A 19,854-nucleotide genomic window follows, 5' to 3' on the forward strand; every position below is an offset into this window, starting at 1 on the left:
ACACATATATATATATATATACATATATATATATATATACACATACATATATACATACATACATACATATATACATACATATATACATACATATATATATACATACATACATACATACATATATATATACATACATACATACATATATACATACATACATACATACATACATACATACATACATACATACATACATACATACATACATACATATATATATATTTATTTTTTTTTCCCCCAGGGATCAATAAAGTTTTCTGATTCATTTATTTTTCAATCAAGTATAACCAATGTAGTCTTTAATATTAAACACCTCAATAATGTAAGAATGTCATCAGAATGTTTACAGAATTTCATAGCCACACAGTCAGTCTACTTTATGAAATGTTATTCAAGCTAAATTATTAAACTAAGACTAATTAGACTGTTTCTCTTCACATAAGTGAATGCAAAACAATTTCATACTTACCGTATGATGGATCCTATATTGGGATAAAATGTGGCCACCAGGACACCAGCTCCAACAATTAAGATGTTCAGTATCAGAACATGAAGGAAACTAAAGAAAAACAATATAACAAACTATAAATTGCTTACAGGCAAGTCATCGATCACTGTTTACCCAGGACATCATAAGGTCGTTCAGAGATGGCACACAAAGAAGTGGCCACATGAAGAAATCTGAAACATGCTTTTGTTTTTTATTAATTTAAGTATTCGGTTACAATGTCATTTCTTTTCTTAGTCTTGTTTAATTAATAACAATTGGAGTAGAAACTCCAACTCTCTTATTACAGCTATGTACAGGAGCACAAAGTGCATCCCACAGCAGAAAACTGCCTGATTATTCACACCGCAGACACAACAACTGAACAAAATTTAGCAGTTAAATTGAGAAATGATCACATTTTTTGTTTAAAATAAAAGAAACGTGGGGGAAATATGATCAGTTATCAGCATTGTTTTGTTTCCTGTTAAATGGAAAAAGCATTACTCTTACCTGGGATAATGATTTCCAAATAGTTGACCCATCATCTGAACCCGCACCAGATAACCCAACAGGGGGTATACAGTAATCATCTGGAAAAGCAAGAAGGTCCTAGCCACAAACACCATAATATCACTGCTGGGGAAGTTATCCAGGAAGTTCTGTGAGGGGAAAGCAGTGCAGTGTTTATAAGCTAACTTATGGTTGCCAGAAATCAGCAAATAAGGGGTTTTAATGTTCATGTCCATGAAGAAACAAGCCGATAAAAAATTCTTATGGTTATGGTTCAAACAAAAGCAAATCATATTTAAATCTAAACAGACACAAAATGACTGATATGTCAGAATAAACACCATTTAGCCACAAGATTAAAACCACTGCCATGTTATGTATATCATACTGACCAACACGTTCCAGTGCAATGCTCTGCAGCGATACCTTTGGTCCTGGCTTAGTATGGATTCTACTTTTCATCTAAATATGGTTTCAGACCACACACCTAATGGAAGCGGGAACCCATACACCACAGAAACTACTCAGGAATTTCTCAGTAAATACACACAAAATATAAAGTAAATAATGCCAGAAACCACAGAAGACCATTTAAAGCTACATGTACATGCCCCAAAAGATCAAAACTGTTTCAGTGTACAGTATGTGGAAACAAACAAACAAACAAATAGAAGGATTACTCTTTAAGTCATCTATGTACATAAAAATCATTTGAATGCTTAGTTTTTAACATTAATCAAATTGAAATGTATGAAAAAATTGGTAATATTGAAAAACAATTCCACTTACAAAGAGTAGATTAAAAGTGTGTAACCCTGCAAGTTAATTATGTCAACAAAAGCTTATTAGAGTCAGAAGTTACAACAACCAATTCATATGGTCCCTCTCTTCTAACATATTGACTGTGTTTATTTTAAATACATATTGGAGCAATTTAAGGAGTCCTCCCATGGATGGACTGTTACTACAACTGGAAATTTTGTTCTGCTCTGTTGCCTCTGTAAGCTCAGCGTAGCAACGCAAACCACTCCCTAATTTCCCTCGGGATGAATAAAGTATTCTGACTTCTCAACCTTGAACTACTACAGCTGTCATACAGTAGTTCAAGGTCTACTGTGTGACAGCTGTAGTCAAACATGGTGACATTGCCTTAGGTAAAAACGTGGTGTAAAGGATGGTTATAGATTGTTAACAGTGACTACATTTTCAAAATTGTCCAGTAGTAACCATGTTAACCACTGAGCCCAGTTTATTAGTGTAGAAATGATCTACCTTTACCAGCTATATCTCAAAAGACTTAACAACACAGCAGATCAACACCTTTCAATGCTATAGCAAAGCTATGATAAACTCACTTCCAACAAAGACAATCCATCTTTTGCCCTGCTCAGGGATAACCCAATGTAGATGATGTGCAATGAAAATAACAGGCCCCTTTACCCAGAAAAAAAATGCATACATAAAAATTATTTAAAAATAACAATAAAGTGAAAATCTTACTGGCTGAATGCAGTCTTTAAAAAGTGGAGGAGAGGGAAAAGCAGCAAAGATCAACACTCCAACATAAAGGTAGGTTAGCCCCACTAAAAGATAAGCCACAGACAGGTCACGCACCTGAAAACATACCAAATTTACCTTAGATGCATCAGAATTAAAGCTTTTGATACTGAATTGTGTCATCTAAATTTACTTAGCAAAAAACAGATTTGAAGAGTACTAATATTTGGAAGAACATGGATAAATAACACTCACATTGTTCTTTTGGTCCTTGTTGTTCTTCATTAATGTGATGATGCAGTTGTGAATGAAGAAGGCCAGAGTGAGAACACCAGTGAGCTGAGGGAAGAGCAATCTGAACTCTGAAAGATCATAATTAAAACATAGATACATTCTTTAATGTAAAGAAACTGAGAACACACACAGACACACACGCATCAGGCATAACATAACCATCTGCCTAATATTGTGTTGATCTGCCTTATGCTTTCAAAGCAGCCCTCACCCATCAAGGCATGGACTCCACAAGACCCCTGAAAGTGTGCTGTGTTATTTAGCACCAAGATGTTAGCAACAGATTTTTCAACTGCTGCAAATTACAATGTGGGGCCTTCATGGATCGGACTTGCTTGTTCAACACATCACACAGATACTTGAATAAATTAAGATCTGGGGAATTTGGAAACCAAGTCAACACCTCAAACTTCTTGTTGTTCTCCTCAAACATTCCTGAAACATTTTAGCTTTGTGACAACGGACATTGTCCTGCTGAAAGCACCGCAGCAATCAAGGAATATAGTTTTTATGAAAGGGTACGCATGTTCTACAATGCTTAGGTAGGTGGTATGTATTAAAGTAACATCCACATGGATGGCAAGACCCAAGGTTTTCCAGCAGAACATCAGCCAAACCATCACACTGCCTCTGCTGGTTTACCTCCTGCCCATAGTTCATCCTGGTGGCAGAATGAAGCAACGCACATGTACCCGGCCATCCACATCAAAGAAAACATGATTCCTCAGATCAGGGCACCCCCTACCAGTGCTCCATGTCCTAGTTCTCAATCTCACATGCCCATTCTTGGCACTTTTGGCAGTGGACAGGTGTCAGTATGTGCACTCTGGCTGATCTGAGGATATGCCCCATATGCAGAAAACTGCAATGTACTGCGTATTCTAACACCTTTTTTATCAGAACTAACATTACATTATTGAGCAATTAGAGCAACAGTAGCTCAACTGTTGGATCAAACCACATGGGCCAGCCATCCCTCCCCTTAGCACTAGTGAACCTTAGCTGCCCATGATCCTGTCACTTGTTCACCACTGGGCCACTTTTGATAAATACTGATTACTGCAGACCAACAACACCTCCACAAAAGATGCCGTTTTGGAGATGCTCTGACCAAGTCATGCAGCCATCACAATTTGGCCCTCATCAAATCTTGTCAAAATCCTTACATTTTCCCTTTTTTTCTGCTTCTTACATATCAGCTTTGAAGATAAAATGTTCACTTGCTCTGTCAGTGGTCATAATATGCCTTATTACATGGCTCCATGGGTGGACAGCCAATGGACCTCCGTTTTGCACCTCAATAATATAATATTTAGATTTTCAGCTGGTGTCATCACTTTTTGCACCTCCCTTTCTTCATGTGCTTTTTCCCTGTGTTATTTCATATTATTACACAATTTATGGACATCTTTGGTGTCATTTCTTTCGGTTATTACCAATATCTACATATACATCTACATTCCTGTTGAAAGACACTCAAAGAAGCATTAACACCAGTTTTACCTGGAACATAGAATTCTGTTTTGTCAAACCAGTGGAATTCCAGGTGAAAGCCTAGGCGGACAGCTTTGACAGTGACCAAAACAATCAGGTAGACCACTGATATGGTGCCTGTAAAAAATGGATGAATGACATCAATACATTAATGGATGAATTGCTGATGCAACACAGAAAGCAGATTAATCAAGCCCCACAGTTAACAATGAATTGACGTATCTCTACTCTACATTAGAATATGCTTATTTAACTAAGTACAAATGTTAAATAAAGGAAAACCATGATCAGTATTGCACTTCACCACTCATTCATCTTTGAGCAAATGTGAAATTCTTAATGAGAAGACACCAGTCTTAACTCCATGTCTACAAAGAAAAGGATCTAGCCATTTTTTCGAGCCTTCAATCAAAATGATGTGACAAAAAGAATACATTTCTATGCTGGCCCCTTTTTAATCAAATGCCAACAGTGCATTGTAAAGAAATTCCAGTACCCTCTATATACGAAGCCCAAGTTTTCTGACTAATCTAAAACAATGCGACTGCCGTTGGTAAATAGAACGGTTCTTATGTAGCGCTTTTATACTCTACTCGAGCACTTAAAGTGCTTTATACTACAATATGCCTCCCCCACTCATAGAAGTTTTCTTCTAAGCTTCGGTACTTTCTATCTAACATTCATACACATCCTCACATTTCGATGGCTGCATTGAAGAGCAACCTGGGCTTATCTTGCTCAAGGATATTTTGGCATGCAGACTGGAGCAGCCAGGGATTGAAAGATAAATGAGTGGACAATGCTGAAAAAACTGATAGCGTTTTTTTTTTTCCATCTGGATAATCCTGATACATTCCCACCCAGGGTGGGGTCGCTGTGGCTCCAGTCAACCTCTTGATGTCTTACCCAGGAAAGTGAATCTTGCAAAGAAGGACGCTGAGCGGAAGCAGAGCAGTGGAAGAAGCAGAATGATGAGATAGAAGGGGACAGTGTTGGTTTTACTCCAGTAGCGTTCAAAAGGGTTCACATCGGACATATTTCCATTGTCACTGAGGAAAAGGGTGCTGATGGTGTTGTTCCCTCCAGGGTTAGTATTTGGGTAAGGGCAGATGACTGGTGAACAAATTAACAGAATATCAGCAAACACTGTTAATTAACTGGGTAACACAAAATTATAAAATGCACCAGATCAAAGGCATAAAGTACATCTTTGTTTTCAGTCACATGCTTTTCCAGTCTCCTTTTGCTTTTTGCCTAACCGCTGTCTGTTTGGTGGTCTTTGTGAGGAGGTTCACTAATATTATTTCATTTCAAACATTTTGCCTCTAACATTAACCATCAGACATTCCCAGACTTTTATTCTAAAACTAATTCTAACTTTAATAAAAATCTGAAAACAGACTGGAAATATGGGCCAAAAAGCTTTAACTTTTACAATATTTAGTATGCAGGTGGTCTATGTCCTCTTTACAAAGCAGTAACTTTGTGATTCCCTGGATGTGAATTATTTACTTGGAATTTATAACCTTTTTTGAAAGGTATATGATAAAGCTGAAATTTTGCATACAGCAAGTGACTTACCTTTTTCTGAGCCATTGGTTTCCAACTCTGAATCTGACACATTGATATTGTGAACATGGTCTATGGACAGAGAAGAGGAAGCCATCGGTTAAGAGAAACGAGCCTTCTTGCAAAAGCCAAAAGCTTGATAAAGTAAATAATGAATTTACATCTTTCTGCACAATGTCTTTGTGTAATGCAAATGTCTTCTGTGCAAATTTCAGAGATCTTCTCAGTGTTTCTTGCCTTGAGTGGTAACTTCTGTGTATTTAAACAGAAATTGAAAAATAATGTAACAATATCTTTTAGATCATCCAATGGCTTAACCTCAGCGAAAAAAAAAGTTATTACAAACATCAGGCCCACTATGTGTCATATTAATTAAAGTTAATTAAAGCTTGCAGAGCTGTGAGTTTTGTTTTTGCTTAAAATGTTTCTGAAGTCACTGTGCTGCACATATGGTAACATAAACAAGGATTAACATGTCAAACAATAGTATAGAATGACATAATTCCACTCTTTTGCAGATAAAACCATTGTTTCTTACTGTAAATAAACTGCCCAGTGTTGAAGAGGAAGTTGGACATGAGTACCCAGTAGACTACCATAGCTCCAACAAGTGACACCATTGAGAACATCAAGCTGGACCACTGACCAACTTTTCCAAAATAGTACTGACAGACATCAGGGAATTCCCAGTCTGATGTGTCCACACAGGCTAGGAGAGCACAAAGAATAATTACAGAGGTAAATACTTGGTTCCCAAATATGAAATTAATATATCACAAAAGCTTTTCCATAGTACACAGTGGTGACAAACGTGAACTTTATGAGCTAACATTCTTTTGCAAAGTCATTTAGTAAATGCAGCAGCATCAATTGTTTTTTTGATTCAGGAATAATGTTCGATAAGTTCAGTGTTAAGCTTCACCATTTTATTTAGGCTGAATTCATTTGCTCTGTACCTTCTGTCTTAACAATAACTTCTTGTAACTATGCCAAAAATATACCGGTGCAACCATGATCTAAAAGCAAGTGTTTAGATGTATTAACAACACTGCATATTCGCATGTAACAAGTAGTTAACTCATATTTATACAAATACACTTTTTTTTTTTTTTAAATCTCTCATTTCATCTAGTTATCAATTTCACTCAGGAGGAAATATCCTAGATATATGTACAAAGCAAGCAAAGAGCTTTTCAAGTTAAATTGATGGAATTTCTTTGACTCGCTGATACAGTCAGCATATTCCATGTCCACCTGCTAAGAGCAGACTTCAGTAAAGGTTTGAAACATTATAAGTAGGTAAGATGAAAGCTGTTGCTGCTGTCTTCAGGTCACGGAGTGTAAAAGCTTTTAAACTACAGTAGTAAGGAATACTCCATAGATCAGGCTCTGACTGATATTAAACAGAGCAAATACAGCAGTGACATTCCTGTACAGTGATCACCCAAAAATGTAACACTTTGCAGAAGACAGACTTGTCTTCATAAACTGCAACTTCTGATAAATCCCAATAAATACATTAGTTTTCATCATGCATTTTGCGGAATAAATTGCTCTATAGATCAGGTTCTGAATGATACTGGAACAAAACATTCTGTAAAATCTTTATGATGCAGACACTGAAAAAAAGTGTTGGGCAGAGAATAAGAGGGGAAAAACATTTAATTTTAAGTATAAACAGGTACTCTATTTTTTAAATTTAAGGGTATAATTGTCTTTCTGGCCTGCAAATTATAAAGAGCATAATTAATCAGTTATGCTAAAGTGAATGACAACATATTAAAGAAATGCTAACAACAAAAAACATAACTGCTCTCTCACAAAGAACCCTATACAATGTGTATGTTGAGAATTTGCCATTAGCCTTAATTTTGCATACTAATATGGAATGAAAAATATTTTTCTAGCATTTGAGATCTGAAACAAGCCATTGTGAACTAGGTACTATTGTAAACTTTTTGAAAGCTGTTAGTATTGGTCTATTAATCCCAAACCTAGTTTGTAAAAATTACTTACGTATTGACTTTGGTGATTTGAGGACAATATAACAACAATACAGCATCAGCAGGCCTATGAAGATGACAATGAAGACTCCAAGGGTGAAACCAGCCTGAAATAAAGTCAAAATTGTATATTTATTTTGAGCTTTTGGCCTCTACACTAATCTTTATTTGAACAAAGTTCTCAAACAAAGGTTTTTTTTGGGGTTTTTTTTGTTTTTAATGTGATTTTAGGTGTGGTTTTGAATGAGCTGAAAACATCAAGTATGTAAACTGAATCACATCACCTGCTTTATACCCCAAGGCATGCTGAGTATAGATGTGCCCATCATTGTGTTCCATATAGCAAATCTGGGACAAGAAAAATAAATAAATAAATCAAAGCAGTTAAATGCATCCAGTTAAGTACAAAGAAAGCATGTAGCTTTCACATGCTTTGTGCAGTGGATTTCACATTTTACTACTGCTAGGGCTTACATGGTGATGATACTGGGGTTTTTAGAGGTATGATCACTGCCTGGGACCTTGAAAGCTGTTCCCAGTGGACTATAGATGTAGATCTCATCTGGCTGGGGAATCACGTGATCTGGAGGACTCTAGGGAGGAAAAATGGAGAGGTGAAGGTAAAGATTTCAGAAAAGTGCATGTCATGACGTCTTAGAATTACAAAGATAACTTTAATAGCATTCCCCCTATTAAGGTAGGTTTGCTTCATTTTCAGATCTTCAGTTTGTAATTCAGTGTTACTACAAAACTTTGAAAAGAAGAAGATTAGGAGGTAGCTGATAACCCCTTACAATCTGAAGTTATAACCATGTAGCAATAACTTTTTTTTTTCTGTGAGAATTCATGAAATGAAAAGCAACTATGTGCTAACATATCCAGTGGATGGAAACATAATTGCAATAGAAAGGCAAATTAAAATTATTTTAAGTAAAAATAAAAACAGATGACAAGAGAAACAACAATACAGATGCTTTGACACAGGTGCACTGCATGGGACAACCAGGGCTTAAAGTGGATCTTGGCAGGTGGGAGAATCCCAAGATCTGATGTAGCAGTGCAGCAGGAAAAATGACTCACCTCAAAATGAACAAGTAGCTTTGTACTCTGAGCTCTGGTAGTTTTTACAGATCTGTTTTCTTTTTGGACAGGCTATGTGATCAATTGACCTGTACTGCCTCTATGGCTCTGAGGCAGCTTTTTGTGGATTTAGCCAACTGGATTTTCCAATACATTCTGACATGTTACATGCCCTATTGATCTATCATGGCTTCCTTCCAAAAATTTGGAACTTTAAAAGCATTAGTTAAGGTTATCAGCTTAAACTTAGGACTTCTTTCAAGTAATATAAATTATTACAGTCCATAATACCAATTTATATAGCCTGAGATCGATCACTGATCAAAGACCATTGATCAAAGACGACTGATCAATGGTCATGAGTACCATTTACAATACTGTGATTGCAGCCATTCTCCAACTCTGTGAATGGTACTCATGGCAATTGATCAGTGGTCTTTGATCAGTGGTCATGACAATTTGCATATTAACTATCAAGGAACTGACCTCACACCATATTGTTCATTAAATGGGCTGGTTTAAGTTATTGTGCAAATACACTGTTTATAAGGTTGGGGAAACCTGCAGTCAGCTTAGACCAAAGAAGTCACTTGGATGAGTGACGAAACCTTTCTCCCACTGAATACGCTACGTCCAGATGAGCATAAATTAAACCCCAAAAGGTTGATTATCTAGTGCCTTCAAAAAACATTTTATTAACTGGTGACCTGTCCAGAGTATATATACCCTGTCTCTTATGGCAGCTGGGATAAGCTTCAGTGCCCTGTGGCCCTAATTTGTATAAGCAAAGATTGATAAATGGATGGATATTTTAGCTACAAAATACTGTTACTTGCTAGAAAAAAAATCAGACCGCTAAGTACAATGAAAACATATTTACTGAGCTCTTTTAGAAGCGTAACACAGTATATGGCATTACCTGTGTCTTCCAAAGAAAAACAACTTTGCTTACACTCAGTGCCCTTTTGTACAGCTAGATGCTAAAGGTAATCTATAATTTTATGCAGATAGGAGTAATCTCTTCCACGGTGACAGTGCTCAAAATTAGGGCTGTATGGAGGAACTAATAGCTAGTATTAAAATTACACAAGTTATTTCAAGTTAATTTCATAAATGTTTTGGGCAAATGTGTTAACACCGTTTTGGATTAACACGTTTGCCATTGTTGGAAAACCACTAGCATTTATGTGAATTTTCTTTAACTTCCTGAAGTTTTTATTTCAATTTCTGTTAGACAGTGAATACAAGGATTCTTATATGTGTCTATGTGCCAGTCAGTTTTTTGTGACTACATACTCATCCATGAAAACTTTAAATTAGGAATCCCTACTACATCACGCGGTCACCAGCTCTCCATGCCTGTGTCTACAACAAAGAATAATCAAGGCTTTCTAAAGGCTTTCATGCCAAAATGCAGTTTTTTTGGATTAAAGCCATGCAATGAATAAATGCTTTTAAAATTGTCATCCATTCGCTTCCGCTTATCCTTTTCAGGGTCGCGGGGGGCGCTGGAGCCTATCCCAGCTGTCATAGGGCGAAAGGCGGGGTACACCCTGGACAGGTCGCCAGTCTGTCGCAGGGCCAACACACAGGGACAGACAACCATTCGCGCTCACATTCACTCACACATTCACACCTAGTGGCAATTTGGATTATCCAATTAACCTATCCCCACAAGCTGCATGTCTTTGGACGGTGGGAGGAAGCCGGAGTACCCGGAGGGAACCCACGCAAACACGGGGAGAACATGCAAACTCCACACAGAAAGACCCCGGCCTGATTGTGAATTGAACTCAGGACCTTCTTGCTGTGCGGCAACAGTGCTAACCACCGTGCCACCGTGCAGCCGCTTTTAAAATTGTATTTAATAATATTGAATTTGTCACCAATCTGTTGGTCAAAACATGTTGTAAGCTTTATGTTGCTACTGTGTTTTGTTTTGGGGGTTTTTAAGTGGTTTGCACTTGGCAAATTTTTTGCCCAGAAGCTATGGTTGTGATGCATTCATGGTTGTGACAATAAACTCGACTTACCAATTGTCGATCAGAAGACCCCATGAGTCTGCTGTAGTAGTGTAATCTGCTGTTGAGTACAGCAGCCTCCGCAGATACTGTCTCTTGAGGGCCATCATTTATAATGTTCTTGCGTTCCACATGGAAAGGCCTGGAAGATGTCAATAAAAATCATGCATTTTTCAAGTCACGTAAAAACACATAACTTCTTTGATTTCACTGCATACAGTAAGGATTTGCACAATTTACATTTTTTATATTATTTAAAGTATAATATGTTACAATCAGATGAGGCCTTATAAACAGTTTCACACAAAAGTGAATACACACCCCACATTTTTGTAAATATTTTGTTATATCTTTTCATGGGACTACATTGAAGATATGGCACTTTGATACAATATAAAGTAGTCAGTGCACAGCTTGAAACAGTGTAAACTTGCTGTCCTCTCTAAATAACTCAAGACACCTTCATTATTGAATAAACCTCTGGCAACAAAAGTGAGTACACCCCTAAGTGCACTCACACTCTCTCATACTGGTCACTGGAAGTCTAACAAGGCACATCATGGCAAAGAATTCTATGAGGATCTGAAAAAAAGAATTGTTACTCTACATAAAGATGGCCTAGGCTATAAGAATATAGCCAACACCCTGAAACTGAGCTGCAGCATACTGGTCAAGACCATACAGTAGTTTGACGGAACAGGTTCCATTCAGAACAACCTCGCTATTGTCGACCAAAGAAGTTGAGTGCACGTGGGATGTCATTGTTTGGGGCTGCATGAGTGCTGCTGGCACTGGGGGGCTACAGTAAATTGAGGTAACTATGAATGCCAACATGTCCTGTGACATACTGAAGCAGAGCATGATCCCCTCCCTTCAGAAACTGGGCCATAGGACAGTGTTCCAATATGATAACAACCCCAAACACACCTCCAAAAAGACCAGTGCCTTGCTATATAAACTCAGGGTAAAGGCACTTGGCTGGCCAAGCATCCACCAGCTCCATGATGTCATCATGGAGGAGTGCAAGAGGAATCTAGTGGGACCCTGTGAAGCTCTAGTGAACTCCATGCCCAGAGTTAAGGCAGTGTTGGAAAATAATGGTTGCCACACAAAATATTGACACTTTGGAGACAGTTTGGACATTTTCACTTAGGGGTGTACTCCCTTTTATTGCCAGCAGTTTAGACATTAATGGCTGTATGTTGAGTTATTTTTAGGTGTCAGCATTTTTACACTGTTATACAAGCTGTACACTGACTAATTTACATTGTATCAAAGTGTCTTATTGCCAATGTTGTCCCATGAAAAGACATAATAAAATTTCAACAAAAATGTGAGGGGTGTACTCACTTTTGTGACACACTGTAGCTTGACTAAGAAAATTCATGCATTAAAGCATGAATATTTGAGATTTGAGAGGTTCTAATCATTGTGTGAACTGGATTAAAACTCACTAACACAGGAAATGGTGCTAGGAAAATGAAGTACTCACACATCTCACAACTAACATCTTAGTATTTGCTTGCTAAGTGAATTCCAAGAAGTCAAGGTAATAAAGCACCTTGTTTATTATCTAGCAATGAAATGAACAACATGAACCTATGGCATGTGACAGGCAGGAGAGAAACTGATTCATACTTTGTACTGATTAGCACAGCATTTACCTTTTAGTTCTCAAGTCTAGCGAATTTGTGGAGTCTCTTTGCAAGTAGTCCTCTCCAGTCTGCTCTGAACTCAGCAAAGGCCTGGAGTCATCCTCCATGATTCTACTGACTTGCAGCTCTAGCTTCTCAACAGGTGTCACCTAACTAGAAGCATACATGTTACAAAATCTAAACACATACAACCACAGCAAACATAAGATATTGTTTAGTACAATTGTTTGTTTAATTGTGTGCAGATCAACATTTTTCAAGGTAATTTTTGAATGTGTGGGTTTATATTCCAGATGTGCTTACTTCACCATTTTGTAAAAATTAACCCGTATTAAAGTAATCCAGTGCAAAAAATAACTATTGATAGTTCATTTGGCAAACGTCATTTTCACAACTGTCAAAAAAAAAACGGTTTTAAGCAAGGCTCATGTTGCTGCAAGGATGTAACTTGGCTTAACACAGTAGCTAGTCCCATTAGGACCCCTCTTCCTTTGGGCTGTCAAAAGTCTGTTAATTTTAAAGCTTTGAAAGCCGAGTACCCGCAAGAGCGCGAATCTGCTGCAGCACAGCATTGCCAATGCTATGAACTGCAAACGCCTGTAGAGTGAAGATTGCTGTAAAGGTCATTAGGAATCCACTGCCCTCTCTGCAGAGGATCAACTATCAAAAAACCCACACAACCCTTGACAAAGTCTGTTCACACTTCTACCCTGAGGCTGCAGGTATAGAAGTGTGAAATCTAGGACCTGTAAACAAAAGAACTCAATGCCATTAGACTCCAAAACACATGACAGGAGTTTATAACCTCAGATTACCTCAATCTACATTCCTGCACACTCAATCGCATTCTCACAGCTGTCTTGAACACCAACTGCTGTCTGCTGCACATACAACTGATGTAGTATAAATATGTACATAGCTTTTAAAGCTCTTTTTTAAAAATCTGCTGTGTGTTGTGTATCTCAGTACTGTGCATTTGACAAAATTTTTAAACCTGAAACTCATCTCCTTCCTTATTTCTCTTTTGAATAAAGAGACAAATGAGGAAGAAGCTTCAAAGCCATTCAAGGCTTCAACATACAACAGCTATATAAAACTTCTGAGCCACTCCACAATTCTTCATATTTTGCTTCCAATGATCCAGATGTTCTTTGAGCAATAACTCTCCAGGCTTTCTGAAAGTCTTTCAAAGTTTCTCTTCTGGTGTTGGCTGCATTTTCACTCACTTTTAATTCAATACTAGTACCTGGCCTTTCTCAGAGGAATGTCTTTTTGTTGTTTGTTAAGCCACTTAACATTGTCCTATGAATCATCCCATTAAAAAAGCACCTAACTCAAGGGACGAGCCAGTGGAAGGATCATTATCAAGAAGCCATTCAGTAAAGCCTACGGGAAGGCCAACATACACAAAACCCACATGAAAAATAAGTGACAACAGGTCTTGTGGGTTAAACTGTTAGCAGTCGGACGTACCGCCCACGGGACATTGGATGGTTTAGGGGACTAATAGGACTGCTAAGGGGTTAATGAATCCGAATTTCAGGTTCAATTAATTTTTACTTTACACAAAATGAGTGAGTGAGCTCATAAACTCAGCAGAAAGTAGTATTCATATAAACTTCTAGAGGACATAAAGTCTCCTTGGAACCACATATATTGCCATCTGATGGTATTCCCAGAGCACAGACCTCACAGAAGCAGTGCAGGATGTCTTAAAAGAATGGAATAAAAGGCAGCTGACATCCAAAGACGAGCTTTGGAATGTGTTTTCATACCAAATATCAATTCTCAAGCTTTTTAGAATTGTATAATTTCTCTTTTACATTAAATCACCACACTTATTTCACATTTTCTTAGGAAGAGCTTTTTGTTCTGCCTTTAGCGACTTAACCTCATAGACATAGTTCCGCCATGCACGTGACAACACAAATATTTCTCTGGACAAAGTAACAAGTCGATACTGAGATATAATAATCCATAGTGAATTCCTACCGAAACCATATTTCTACACAGATACGTACTTTTTACGTAAATTTTAAAGATTCTTATACTCAAAGTCACGTACAGTAAAGCTCAGACACTTTAAACACCTTAACGAGAGAAACTGCTGAGTGTACAACAAAGGCTGGTAGTTGAATGGCAACGTTTCGTATCTAAAAATCTCTTTTTTAAAAAAAGATGTGATGCTAGGCTTGCAGGCTTCTTTGTAGAACTCACAGTCTGCAGTGAAGTGTCCTCTCCTCGGGTCTTCAGCTCATCTCAGTTCTGCTGTCTCTGCTATTGTTTCACCTCGAAAGTTGAAGTGAAATCAAATATCAACACAGTTGTTATTCATTTTTAAGTCTAATACCACCCGTGACATCAGCTAAATATTATTCCGAAAAGAAATAATAATTAATTAATAATTATACACGACTAATGAGCCGAGCAACGGCGTAGAGGAAGAAGAACTTAATTTACAAATACTCAGCAGTCTTCCAACTGGGTTTAGTGACGATGTGTTGGTTTTCTTCCTGTTCCTCTTCTTCTTCGTGTGTATTTAGGCCGGACGAACGCTATGCCGCCCTCCACCTTCCTCTTCTTCCTCTACCGTTAGGGGTCGCCACATATTTTCTACCGTGGTGCACCACGTTTCTGGACTTCTGATGCGACATAAACCATTTAATGTTTGCTTATAAATTTTCCAAACAGTTTGCCAAGCCTGGTTATGCCCAGCATTCAGGTACCATCAGTTGGGTGAAGGTGTAATGAGTAATTAAATCTGATTCTCAGTTTAATAAATAATATCAAGCAACTCAAACTTTCATGTGCTTCAGTCTGTATTGCTTCCAGTTATTGTCTATGAGAACTGGGCCATTTAAGGTTTGAGCATGACAACTCTTTAGAAGTTAATGGCCAGTGACTGCAAATAATTGCTGTCGCAACAGAACTTGAAATTTAGCACTTGATTTTGGTCAGATTGGTCTGAGGCCAGGAAAATGTCTCATTTTGACACTGCCCCAGGAAACTACATGGTAAATGGAAAAGGACTTTTACAGATTTACTAGAAAGAGCAATGGAGATGGAAAGGCTGTGGATCAGGTTAGAATGATTAAGAATAAGAAGATAGAGAAAGCGGGATAGTGGAAAGCTGTCAAGGCTCTCTGTGTGGCAGGTGGAGCAGGACCCACATGCAAGACTCGGAAACAGAGAAGGTAAACTAAGAGGTGGCTTTATTGGTATATGTGTGTGTGTGCGTGTGTGTGTGTGCGTGTGTGTGTGTGTGTGCGTGCGTGCTTGTGTGTGCCTTTACTTTTCTAATGCATATTACAGACTGTAACACCTGCATATGTGTAAAATGACAAATGGCCACCCCATTTGATTTCCATGCCACCCTCAGAAAACCTATGTAGATCCGCTCCTGGTTAACTTTGAGGTTGGCAACGCTAAGCTTCATAGTGATGAGTGCATGCATCAAGCATAAAGAGCAAAACCCTGTATAGGTGGGTGTGTAACTGTAAGAAAAATCACGTGACCTATTCAGCTGATGTGTCGTACAGCGGTGAGAATTGTGTTTATTGGGAAGTGCAAGTTTCAACATAGTTGTATTCATGCTGAGAGGAGCTCGCCATCACCCGCTGTACAATGAAAAGATAAATTGGGGACATTTTCTCCAGTCTGGGGTAATTTAACCCTGCATTTTCCCCTCACATACACAAGTATGCCCAATGTCACAAGCACTTATTTCCTAGAAACAAAACTTGCACTTTGATTTTCTCTTACTTTTTTAGTTATACTTCTTTGCAAACATGTTTTTTGTAAATTCTGCATTTTACATCATTTGACATACTGTATATTAATTGTATTGGGTATGAAAAAATCGGAATAAATGAGCCATTAATCAACATGTCAACACAGTCTCAACACAATAAAGGCAATGCGCCACACACTCCATGAGCATCCTGTACCCATCACTGTTTTCTGTTCCAGAACAGCTGATCAGAGTAAGTTCAATCAATTCAATGTGGAATCTGCTTCCTGGTTACAGCCCCAGAGAGGAACAGATAAACCAAAAATGACAAATGTTAAAGGAAGAAAACTGAGACAGAAGACACGATCATGAGGCAGGACAAAAAAAAGGACAAGGGGCAGAGTTGACAATATATACACGGAGGATAACAAGGCAACAGACAACAGGTGGGAGGACATATAAAACAAATCACCAATAACTAGACCTAGGAAGTAGAACTGAATGTTAAAAAAAGTGCCAAGGATTAAGGTTGAAATAAGAGCAGCTGGAAAGGTGGTTAGCCCAGATGACATACCACAGGTATAGCATCTCATTTTTGGAGGTACGGAGCTGTCCAGTAGGGGGGCAGCAGACAGTAGAATCTAGAGCAGGCTTGGCCAACTCCAGGCCTCAAGGGCCGGTGTCCTGCAGGTTTTAGATCTCACCCTGGGTCGACACACCTGAATCAGTTTAAATAGCGTGGGTCAACCATCCAAAGCAACAGACAAAAGAAGTCATGAAGAGTATATTGTAGTGGAGTGGACAGAGACAAATGCCGAAGTCTAATTTGTGACAGAAGGTTAAGAGTTAGCAGCAAAAATGAAAGGGAATGTTTACAAGATGATAGTGAGACCTGATATGATGTATAGTTTGAAGACAGGGGCACTAACGACAAGAAAGGAGCCCAAGCTGGAGGTGGCAGAGCTGAAAATGCTATGATTTTCACTGGGAGTGACCAGTACCTTTACCATATAGAATAGAGACTGAACATTTAACAGTATTTTGTCTGACTACTCATTTTATTTTAGAATAAATCCTTAAGCAACAATGAACACTGGACTGAACCAGGTCTGTAACTATGCTTTAGGAAGGGATTCCTTCATCCAATGCAGAGCAGCTAGCTAAACTTTAATCCCACATAGGTCCATTATCTTGTTAACAGTGTTACATCCTCACTGCATATGACTTTGGACACTATGGCTTCTCGGAAAAAGAAGGAAACAAATGAAAGATGCTTGTCACACATGTACAACTCACAAATGCACACGTTAAAAGCAGATAACAGCAAGCCGGAGAAGAAACGTTGTTGCAGTAATTTGGAAGATCTTCACTTGAGCTGGAAAAATACTCAGGTGAGAAAATATGTTACTATATAATTATGTTTTGAGTTTTCCAGTTAGGATGGGTGAGGCTTTAGTTGCATAATAACCTGGAGTGGAAGATTGCTGTCACACCCCCTTCTCAGTCTGTGATTCTGACAATTACTATAAATCAGGGGTGTTGATTTATTTAAACTAACATAATCCTCGTGCTTCAACCTGGTTTCTGTAAGGCAAAGTAAATCAATTTGTTGAGAAATTATTAATTTATGTATTAATGGGGACTTAGAAGAGACCTAATGATTAATAATCCACATTTCACTGCTTTACTCTTTAGTGCAATTGCAAATACTATATTATTTTTTTCTTTGTTTTTTATGTTTAAATCATATTTTTTGCTGATTTTAGTGTTGTTGTTGTTTTTTGTTGTCTGGAAGACACCGTATCTAAGGGGATGGGGTTTTGAGTAGAAAACAGGAGGAGAGAAGCTACTTGGCTACCTCCTCCTACAAATTGCTTGCCTCTGCTCACAAGTAAGCAATCTCCTCTTCCAACCTTTCATACTACAAATATAACTGCCATATCATCAAAATTAATGCTGCTCTCTCTATTGGTAAGCTGGTTTCTGAAAGCTAAATGGCTCAAAGTTTTTGCATCAACTAGAGTTGTTTCGAGTCTGCATCTGAGCCCAGAGTTGTATTTTGGTCTTTTCAGCCTTCTGACACAGACTTAAAAACACCATGATACTTTATAGATTCTTATCTGTCAATGTGGCACTGAGTCTTGGTTTTAAGCTGAAATTACTCCCATTTCCAGTCATATTCTTAAACACTGAAACATTTAAACCTTGTTTGACAGTGATAAATAAACCTCTGTGTGCAAAATATTTGATGCAAACATTTTTCTCATGAAAACAAACTCTTCTCAAAAAGCACAAAGATTGCATTTTTGGTCTCCTACTGGGATCTATACTATTTTTTGCAGATTTGCAAGATTTCATGTGACACTGAAGCAACTGATGTGAAGCAATATTATCAAGAGTGTGTGTGCTCCAAGGAAAACACACTATTGATTGTGTTTTCTAAGGAGAATCTGCAAGCTGATGTTTCTACTGCATGTTCACGTTGGATTGTTGCAACAGTGTGTAATGTGAAAAGCACAGCATTACAGTATGTAGCAGTATGAAATATCGCATGGCCTTTAATAAGTTGGGAAGATATGATCAAATATAAATTTACTGTAAACTTTTTATAACAGTGTGGTATAGTGCTGGATTGATTCTTAAAATAGAAACTGAAACCATTAATAATCCTGTAAAATCTTTTATTGGAAAAAAACAACAACAACAATAATCAGTACAACCTTTTAATTTTCCAAATTCCTTGCCAGCAACAATCAACACAAAGGTTTCCAAACTCAAACAACTTTGACCTGTCAAAGACTATATTGATGTTTGCTGTCCAAAAACTGCTACATGATAAATTATTCAATAAATAAACACTGGAAGAAATAAGACTACAAAATTATGTTAGATTGTCTGTCTGTAGATCTTTTAGACTTTGTCACAAGGGCAGCGTAACTGTAAATAGACATGACTGTTTTTTTGTTTAAAAAACAGAAACAAAACAAAAAGAAAGAGAAAAAAAACATAGACCATCTAACAATGGAGTGCCTCTAAGTTCAAGATACTCTTGGATAACAACCCCTTCATCAGACTGACTCTGGTTCTGGTTTATCCAAGGGCTCGAGGGTGATTTTATTATTTACAGTTAAACTGCACCATTTATTAATACCTAAGATATGTGTTCCTGATGCAGGTGATGCACATACATCACATTTCAGAAATACTATGCATTAAAAAGTTGAAATTTTCCTACACTCCAGGTATTCTGGTGATTAAGTTTGGAGGAAAAACAATAGGGAAGAACATGGGCAACATTGAAACTTTCTCTGTCCAAGTTAAAATGCCACACCCTAATTATCTCTAATTCACTCTATGGGTTTGGAGGAGTGGAAATAACACTGTGTGCTCATGTTTGCAGAGAACATTGAATAGCTGTCACATTTCTGTATGTAAACATGAGATTGGATTGTGTTTTGTAGGGCTGTTGCATTTTAAAAGTAGAAAGTTGGATTTTTCCAAATTTCTGACA

At 37.7% G+C, this 19,854-nt stretch overlaps 1 protein-coding gene across 10 annotated transcripts in view; it reads right to left on the bottom strand.

Annotated features, from left to right (window-relative positions):
- The window catches only part of slc38a9 (solute carrier family 38 member 9), a 99,988-nt gene extending 84,701 nt beyond the window's left edge, over nt 1–15,287 (bottom strand). For 6 of the 10 annotated variants that reach the window (XM_042228829.1, XM_042228833.1, XM_042228832.1 and 3 more), the window contains exon 1: nt 14,831–15,067. Coding sequence is in view for 3 of the 10 variants with exons in the window: in XM_014340336.2 (XP_014195822.1) it covers nt 470–559; nt 1,001–1,149; nt 2,501–2,614; nt 2,753–2,859; nt 4,295–4,402; nt 5,192–5,398; nt 5,867–5,926; nt 6,393–6,563; nt 7,871–7,964; nt 8,142–8,205; nt 8,332–8,450; nt 10,971–11,100; nt 12,623–12,720 (1,511 nt within the window). In the remaining 7 variants the exon portion in view is untranslated. The other 4 variants (XM_014340336.2, XM_042228834.1, XM_014340337.2 and 1 more) reach the window with 4 other exon arrangements.
- Between the last annotated feature and the right edge of the window lie 4,567 nt (nt 15,288–19,854).

Source organism: Haplochromis burtoni, unplaced genomic scaffold (assembly GCF_018398535.1).
Source record: "Haplochromis burtoni strain Fernald_Lab_line unplaced genomic scaffold, NCSU_Asbu1 Contig_356, whole genome shotgun sequence".
Classification (NCBI taxonomy): Eukaryota; Metazoa; Chordata; class Actinopteri; order Cichliformes; family Cichlidae; genus Haplochromis; species Haplochromis burtoni.